This window comes from Octopus bimaculoides, chromosome 2 (assembly GCF_001194135.2).
Source record: "Octopus bimaculoides isolate UCB-OBI-ISO-001 chromosome 2, ASM119413v2, whole genome shotgun sequence".
NCBI lineage: Eukaryota > Metazoa > Mollusca > Cephalopoda > Octopoda > Octopodidae > Octopus > Octopus bimaculoides.
Genome location: NC_068982.1, coordinates 16,952,929 through 16,962,228, shown reverse-complemented (window position 1 = coordinate 16,962,228; position 9,300 = coordinate 16,952,929). Strand labels below are relative to the sequence as shown.

Below are 9,300 nucleotides of genomic sequence, written 5' to 3'. Positions count from 1 at the left end.
CCCTTTATTTTACTTGTTTACTTTTTTATTTTTTCGCTTTTCTTTCCATTTTTCTCTGTCACATGACTTTGTAATTGAATAATCTGGTGCGTTTATTTTAATGGCCTACAAATATATACAGTGAGTTTCTATGCCCTAGGTTTCAGGAAGACACTCGGCAAGAAATGAAAACAGAATTGAAAGATGTTAATTCAAATAATAATGATAATAATAAAGATGGGCTACAGCAAATATTCTGCTCAATATGCCCCGATGTAGTACCAGGTAGTGGCTCTCATGGTTTCTGACCTTAACTGATTGGAATTGTTATCATGTACGCCTTGTCTTGGTATAAAAGATAGGCTACAGAAAATATTCTGCTCAGTACCACAGATTTGCTTGTCAATTGTTTGATCTTAACCTGTTGAGCATGTCCCTTGGTGGCTGACAATATGTGGATCTCTGATCACGAGCAGAAGTAGTGGGGGAGCATCATAGCCATATGTTGAGAGGAATTCTTTGGGGTTTAGATATTTCACTTCTGGAAACATGGGTATTTTGTTCATCATCCTTAAACAACCCTTATTCAGGGACCTCTTGAATGGGACGGGTGACTCAACCTGAAGAAAATTCTAACTGGGCCCCACCTGCGATGTCATGCGCTGATTATCTTGATATGAGATCACCATGTCGCGCACATGTGGTTGTGATGCATGTGCCTGGTGTACCCTTATCAGACAAGTAGTCATGATGGGTATAATGGGCTTCGTATATTTTACCCCAGTGTCACTTTGATGGCATGCACTGCCCTCTTACTCAATAATAATAATAATAATAATAATAATAATAATAATAATAATAATAATAATAATAATAATAATAATGACAATGATTATGATGATGAGGATGATGCAGACACGAGACTCACAAATCCCTGACCGCACACTAAAGAACAGCCTAATTTTTGGTAAAGAAAATTATGCTTTATTTCATTGAATATTGGCTACATATAATGTTCAAGTTGATTTATTTATGTGTTTACAAATAATTATTATTTTGTAATCAAATATATTTGGTAAAATTAGAATATTTATGAGAGGAAAATATTTTTAAAGACGAATTACATATGCCAAAGTTTAATACAGACATTATAAAATCAAATCATTAAAATAGTGTAAAATCATTTGCATGTTTGTTGTGCACTCCGCTTCCCATTCTTTGACATGATAAGAAGAAATATTAAAACCAGTGTTAACCAAAATATTTATGAACGAAAGCTAAAAGTAATATTCTTCTACATTTGCAGTCAATATTTAAATGTAGTTTTCACTTTTAGCCATTTATGTAAAATCTGTATATAATAGTTTATTTTTTTGTGTGCATCAGTTGGATATTTAACGCTCATATAAATAACTGACTTTAAGGCAACATTTTGAAAAAACTAGGAAAATGTTTAAAATACGCTTTGTTTAACATTTATGTTAATACAATGGATTTAAACTTTGAATATTTTTGAGATAAAAAAAAACATTAAAGTAAAATATTCAAGTAAAAGCAAAATGCCACAGCATCACCTAATGCTTTCTTGGGTGCTTAAATTGGACGGAAGGAACAGTACAAGTTGTGCAGGAATATCTCTATACTTCTTTGTTGGTTCTACTCCATTACTGGTTCTTGCCGTCAGGCTGGGGCTGTAGAGTTCACCGTTCAGAATATACCATTGTTTAATATTTGAAGTTATATCATTTAATATGAAATATGTAGTTTGTTAATTGTAGTTCTCAATGCATTAAAAAATTGTTTTAATGATTAGATTAAGGCATGGACAAAAAAAAAAGTGAAGACTCTCCATTTAATATTGATTATCAAATCTATTGTAACTGTCACGCACATAACTACTTGTAGAGGCAGTAGCTGTTGTACCTATAACAATGATAGCAATTACTGCTGCGACAGCAATAACGCTCCCAATGATACCAACAATAATAGATATTTTGATAAATTGTCTTGCACTATTGTTAGCTTCCTGTGCGCCTGCTGTATTACCAGTTCGGGCCAGTGTGTTTGCCTAGAAAATAAAATGAAAGTTAATTTGTATCTAAAATCTGTTGATATAACTCAACATCAACAAATATATTGTCATATATTTACAACTGATATCAGTTACATGGTGTAGAGTGTAAACCTGAAATTTCACCGTATTTTTTTTAAATCATAGAAACAGATTTGTCTGGGGGATTTTAAGGAAATTACCTGCCAGTGTTCATGTTAACTTGAAATCAATAATAAAACTACCTTATTTCAAGCCCCAGTACAATACAAATCAAACATCGTGCTCTAATCCAATGTTACTTATAAGGAGGATATAATGATTGAAAAGGAGGACGACAAATTGCCATGTTTAATAAAAAAAGAAAATGGTTTTCAGATGTTTAAACTTGCCAAAAGACCATTGCAAAGAAAGAATTATATAGATGAAATATCTATAACCTATTCTGTTTTATCATTAATAAAGAAGTCGAAGGGAGTGGTGTTGCGGGTGGTGACGTGTGACTGGTATTTGTGAGTTTAAGAACCACCGCTCTTATAAAAGTTAATATATCGTCAAAACTGCAATTGCTATTTTGGTGTTAAAGCGATTATTCGAGGATCGGCTGAAAAAATTATAGGCATATTATTAAGAAGTGTTACTAAAACTGTGAAATCTTGTAAGCATTAATTTTAACTCGTCTTATTTATAAATCCATTGTTGTTGTTTTTTTCAGGTAAATTGACACCTTACTGTTTAAAGAAGGCTTCAAAAGTAACTAATAGCGACTTTTCTTGAAAATACAAAATTTGGTATTGTGGTATTATCAAATATCTGCAGAAAAAGGGTTTGGACCCCAATGACATTCATGATGAGACGGTTGCTACATTAGGGGATGATGCTCCAGCCTTATCAATAGTACAAAAGTGGGCAGCTGAATATAAGAAGGGTAACGGAGAGTCTTGAAGGTAATCCAAGTTCTAGATGTCATTGATCGTGTTCCTTACATGGTGATGAATGACAGGCAATTGACTATGAATCAAATAGTCAATTCTATTAGCATTTTCCTTGAAAGATTTGGGAACATTCTGTGCAATGAATTTGGTCTGACGGAGGTCTCACCCCCGTGGGTGCTACGTTTTCTAATACCTGACCAACAGCACACCGGACTGATCATATCACGAGAAAACCTGACATTGTTTGAGGGAGATCCAGCTGGTTTCCTTGAACATTTATTGATCCGGGATGAGTGCTAGGTTCATCACTTTGAGTAAGAGACAAAAAGACAATCAATGGAGTGGAAACACTCGTCCCACTTGCCCCAAAGAAGATGACAGAGGTAATTTCATCTGCAAGGGAGGTGATGGTTTCAGTTTTTAGAGATGAAAATGATATTGTGTTGATTGTCTCTCTTCAAAAGGGCTACACTATCAGTGGAAAGTATTATGTCAATTTGCTGAAGCAGTTATGAAAGGTTATCAAGATCTAACGGTCAAGAAAACTAACGTCACGGGTCTTGTTAAATCAAGACAATGCTCCAGTACACGTCCTTACTTCCATTGACATCTCGTTGTGACTGTAACTTTGAACTCGTTGATCACCGACACCACTTTCCTGGTGTGGCCCTATCTGTCTACCAGCTGTTCCATTACACGAAAAATCACTTGGCTGGGAACCAGTATCGCAGTGATGACGTCATATCTGATCTTGATAACTTTTTTGACCAACAGGATAGAAGCTTCTTCACCATAGACGTCCAAGTATTATAATACCAATAGAAGAAGGAGGACTATGTTGAAAAGTAAACCTCATTTGGTCACATTCCATGAGAGTATCTTGGTCAACCTATGAAAATTTTAGTCGACCCTTGCAGTCATATATTTATTCTTTTGCCTGAACCAAATATTGGTTATCACTAGGTCTAACTCCTGACAGAGCTGTAACACGAGCATCCCATTTGCGTTGAACTTCCCAATTCTGCAACTTCCTATGCTACAGCTACGTTCAGAATCATGTCCTAGATTGGCATTTAGGTACCCCAGAAACACAAGTTTGTCACACTTATTAATATTTCACAGGATTGTTTACAGGTCACCATAAAAAAAAAAATTTCTTTCATATTGGGGACTGACAAGAGTTGGATCATAAATACTAATCACTTATTTGGTGTTAAGTTGCAATTGTAGAGTGATTACACGTTCAGAGAAACTATGAGACACTTCTCTCAATTTTAACAGCGAAATCCACACCGGCTACTTGGGGTAGATTGTCTGAGTTCCCTTGTTATATATATATATATATATATATATATATATATATATATATATATATATATATATATAGAAATATGCATGTATATATAAATATGCATGTATATATGCATACATGAATCTATACATCAGTACATACATACAACACTAAAAAGTGAAAAAGTTGTGTTCGCTTGTGAAAACCTACGAATGGACCGCTTAACCATACGACCTCAGGTGAAAATTACAAGTATTTGGGACGAGATGGGGGTGTCAGATATGATGGATTCATGAATAAGGAGAGGAGCAGGAATGAATATCCCAGGAGAGTAAAGAGAATATGCTTATGACATGCATATTGCACATAACACTTTTGCAGTGCCTGTCTTCACACCTACTTTTGATCTACTGAACTGATCACTACAAGAAATAAGTGATTCATGTGTTCAGACACGCAAGCCGCTCCATGTTGCAGGAAACCTCAACATCAATGAAGAGGTAGATAGGCTATGCTTCCCATGCAATTATGGTGGCTGTGGAAGGCGAAGAGTTCAGTCTCACTGCATGGCACCTTGAGCAAGGGTCTTCTACTATAGCCTCGGGCTGACCAAAGCCTTGTGAGTGGATTTGGTAGACGGAAACTGAAAGAATCCCGTCATATATATGTATATATATATATATATATATATATGTATGTGTGTGTATATGTTTTTGTGTGTCCCCCCAACATCGCTTGACAACCGATGGTGGTGTGTTTACATTCCCGTAACTTAGCAGTTCGGCAAAAGAGACCGATAGAATAAGTACTAGGCTTCCAAAGAATAAGTCCTGGGGTCGATTTGCTCGACTAAAGGCGGTGCTCCAGCATGGCCACAATCAAAATGACTGAAACAAGCAAAAGAGTAAAAGAGTATATTCTACTTACTTTATCGGCGTATATAATAGCAGCAATGCCTGTTGGGCAAAAGCAGAAAAGGGTGACGAGAATTGCCGCAAGCATCTTATCTTCATAGTATTGCTGTGGCTGGCTGTTAATCTGAAAAAAAAAGTAATAAATGCAATGAAATCATCTAACGATGATGATGTCGGTGATGACGATAATGATGAAGATAATTTTGGAAGATATGATAAAGACAACGTTGACAATGACGACGACGATGATGGAAGTCGACGTATGAGTCTTTAGATTTTTTGCAGAACGTCCAGCACAAATGATTTGCTTGTAGTTACAAATACATATGCTATGCATTAGCTCCCACCCTCTACCAAATCGACATTGCCTCAACTCAACAGGTTCCTGGTGTGCCACGTGTCACGTGCCGCATGTGATTGCAGAGCAACGTGAGATGACGTGTTTTTGCTCGAGAACATAACACACTACTCGGTCTACGAACTGAAAAAAAAAAACAAAAACACTATCTTGCGACCGTGAATGCAGTACCCTAACCATTAGGTCACCCGTTCTACTACTACTACTACTACTACTACTACTACTACTACTAATAATAATAATAATAATAATAATAATAATAATAATAATAATAATAAGAAGAAGAAGAAGAAGAAGAAGAAGAAGAAGAAGAAGAACTAGGCAGTGGCTCTCATAGCTTCTGATCTTAACTGATTGGAAGTGTTATCATGTACATTGTTTTGTCTTGGTATAAAAGATGGGCTACAGCAACTATTCTACTTAATACCACAGTTTTGCTTGTCAGTTGTTTGACCTTAAACAGTTGAGCATGTCCCTTGGTGGCTGACGATATGAACATCTCTGATCACGAGCAGAAGTAGTGGGAGAGCATCATAGCCATGTGTTGAGTGGAATTATTTGGGGTTTGGATAATTCACCTCTGAAAACATGGGCGTTTCGTTCAACATCCTTAAATAACCCTTTACTGCTGGGTGCCTTTCCTTCTCCAGCACAGCAAGACACCAAACATCTCGACATTTTGCCATCTCTTCCATAAGGCTCATTATCTTGAAATCACCCTTTAATATTTCGTCTGATGTCTTCCTGCATTTCCCTCTTCTACGAGTTCCATTCACTTTGAGCGACCTCTATGCAACAGCCCTCATCAATTCGCATCACATGACCAAACCAAAGCAATCTTCTCTCTTGCACGTTACATCTGATTTCTCTTATGCCAAACTTTTATTTTGCTACATTTGCACTTTGTCTTATGTGCACATTAATATTGCACTTGAAGCAGAGCATACTAGTTTCGTTCTTCTCTAGTCTTCGCATGTTCTCTACGTTCAGGACCCATGCCTCACTGTCATGTAACACCGCAGTACATTTTCAAGCATCATACAATTTGCCTTTCACTCGGTGAGAGAGTGTGGGAGAGAGAGAGAGAGAGAGAGAGAGAGAGAGAGAGAGAGAGAGAGAGAGAGAGAGAGAGAGAGAGAGAGAGAGAGAAGGAGAAAGCGAGAGAGAGAAAGAAAGAGAGTGAGAGAGAAAGAGAGAGAGATAGACTTTTAATGCCGACTGATGTATTGGCTCTCTGAACTTTCCCTATCCTACACTTATTCTCGCGACTATACTTTCAAAACATCATCCTACACTGCTAACTTCATCTTTTCAATATATCGGGAAAGCCATTTACCTGAATGGGGGAGGTAGGATTGCATTTGTTTTCTTGCTTACTAGAGCATTGATGTTTGCTAAGTTAACTTTAAGACTCTACGATTCCAGCTTTTGTTACAAATTCCTCTATGAGAACGAGACCATCAGCATATTGAAGTTCTTGGGGACAGCCGGTCTTCTATTATGGTCTGGAGGACAATTATGAACTTGAAGTGACTGAGAACGGAGCATTGATAAACACTTACCTGACAATTAAATTCGCTCCTGAACTTATGGTTATCTCTCACATCCATGCTAATACCCCTGTACATGGCTCGTACAGTTTTCACACGCCATTCATCTATCCCAAACTTCTTCAAAGACACCATATCACAGAGTGAAGGACTCTGTCGAAGGCTTTATCCAAGTCAGCAAACGCTAAGTATAATGGTTTACTCCCAACAAAATATAATTTCTGCATTTGTCTAAGAAGGTAGCAAACTGCATCTCATCTTTTCTAATTCTCTCTAATTAATTAATTGAGTTACAACTCCTTCTGTAATTATCATGGTCTAGTCTAGTAATTTGATACTTCTATCTAAGGCATCTCCCTGCCCTTGTAACAAGTGACTGTAATACTCTTACGCCAGTCATTGGGGATGACAACTTATTGAATAACGTGATTAACTAGACAGCATCTTACTATGGTAAATATGTTAAGCATCTCAGTGGTAATTCCCGATGGACCAGAGGTCTTTCATGTTTTCATATTCTTAATTGCTTTACCTATTATACTGCTGTCAGCTCTGGTCCCTCAGTTGGGTCTATACTAAGAAGATTCCTATCATGCTCTTCATTTAGCAATCTTTCAAAGTGGCACTTCCACGACATTTCCTTCTCAGAATCACTAAGTGCTACCATACGATTATCTATCTATACAGACTTCTCGTTCATAACATCTCGATTCTTAATGATACAATGTCTAGTGATTCGAAGCATCTCTAGTCTTTGACCCTCAAGTTAGAAGACATTAGCAAATCTCTTCCTTTGTGCTTCTGCTTATGTTAGACAAACCTACTGCGTAGCGTTCTTTCTAGCTACCTGATATGGTTCTTTGTTACCTCCACTTTTACACTATTTCTAAGCCGGTCTCTTCTGTTATTTATGCTCTCATTGTTCCACTACCATGTCACATAGGTGTGGCAGAAATTTTGTTCCAGACATAGATTTGGCCTGTCGCCCTCATTAAGTTATCCTCTAAGAACTTTCATATATCCGTCAGAAAATGAAGTCAGAACTGCCATATATACAAATAACTATAATAAATGCTCATGCTGAGAAAAATCAAGATGCCCATTGATGAGCCTCTGCATGAGTACAAATCTTGTATATAAATGTACCGTATACACAAGGGGAGGGCCGTATATTTACATTAGAGCAACGGCGGATTCATTCAAAAATCGTTATCGCAACCATGTCGCCAGTTTTAAGAAAATCAATAAAAGACATTCAACATCTTCGTCTGATTTTGTGTGGCAACTTCAAGAAGATAAAATTAAGTATAACTTGGATCCATAGTAAGGCATGCAAAAAAACCCCCATATATTATCATTTCCAGGATGTGCCGATACTACTCGGAGGAAATCCCTGTCTATTCTGTGGACTAATAAGATCATTTTTAGAATTTCTGAAAGACTCTCAAGATGCTTACAATACAGTGGAAAGAATTTGAGTAACCGTTAACCTAATTACTACTAATCATAATTCACCTTAAGGTATGAATGAATTAACTTTAGCTCTAACTTCCCCATTCTTGTAAAGTAGCTATTTAATTCGCTATGTAAATGTATGTGCGCCAAGCTACACGTGTGCATATGCTTACATCTTCGTGGATACTTGTATGAGCAAGTGTGCATGTGTCGTACAACCTACGCGAGGGCATTTATACATCCATATCTGTTAACGGTTATATTTAATACTTTTTTCGCTGTATTGCGTGTTCGTTTCATTTTTGCATCTGTTATTTTTTTTTTTACTATTGATCTTCTATATAAATGAAGCTATATCCTTTAATTTGCTGCTTTGCTTTATACGAACTGAGAAGACACGTTGCGAAAATGTTATTTTAACGAATTATATCTATTTATCGCCAGAAGAGACACATCGACACCGTCGGATGCTCTTCAACCAGTTGTTAAGTATTCCACTCGCGAAGGATCAATGCTAGATGGGTCGAAAGAATTGTAGAGATTAATAAAAATTCTCGTATCTTCCATCTTCCGTCTCTCATCAACCAAGTATATATATATATATATATGTATATTATTTACATATACACACGCTAATACACGACTTATAATACCCAATCCTATTCATACAACGATTGGGGCAAACTAATCGGTATACAGCACTTACTCGGTATTACCTGTATCCTCCGGGGTTTGGTTAAATCCAATACCCTTCCCAACCTTATATAT

General features: G+C 36.7%; 1 protein-coding gene across 1 annotated transcript in view; it reads right to left on the bottom strand.

Annotated features, from left to right (window-relative positions):
• Positions 1-940: 940 nt before the first annotated feature.
• LOC106881601 (putative transmembrane protein DDB_G0267530) overlaps positions 941-9,300 on the bottom strand; it is a 31,130-nt gene continuing 22,770 nt past the window's right edge. Inside the window, exons 3-4 of the mRNA XM_052975800.1 lie at positions 5,183-5,293; positions 941-2,047 (exon numbers count right to left, since the gene is read on the bottom strand). Of these exons, the coding sequence (XP_052831760.1) occupies positions 1,832-2,047; positions 5,183-5,293 (327 nt within the window). The 3' untranslated portion in view covers positions 941-1,831. The remainder of the gene's footprint in view (positions 2,048-5,182; positions 5,294-9,300) is intronic.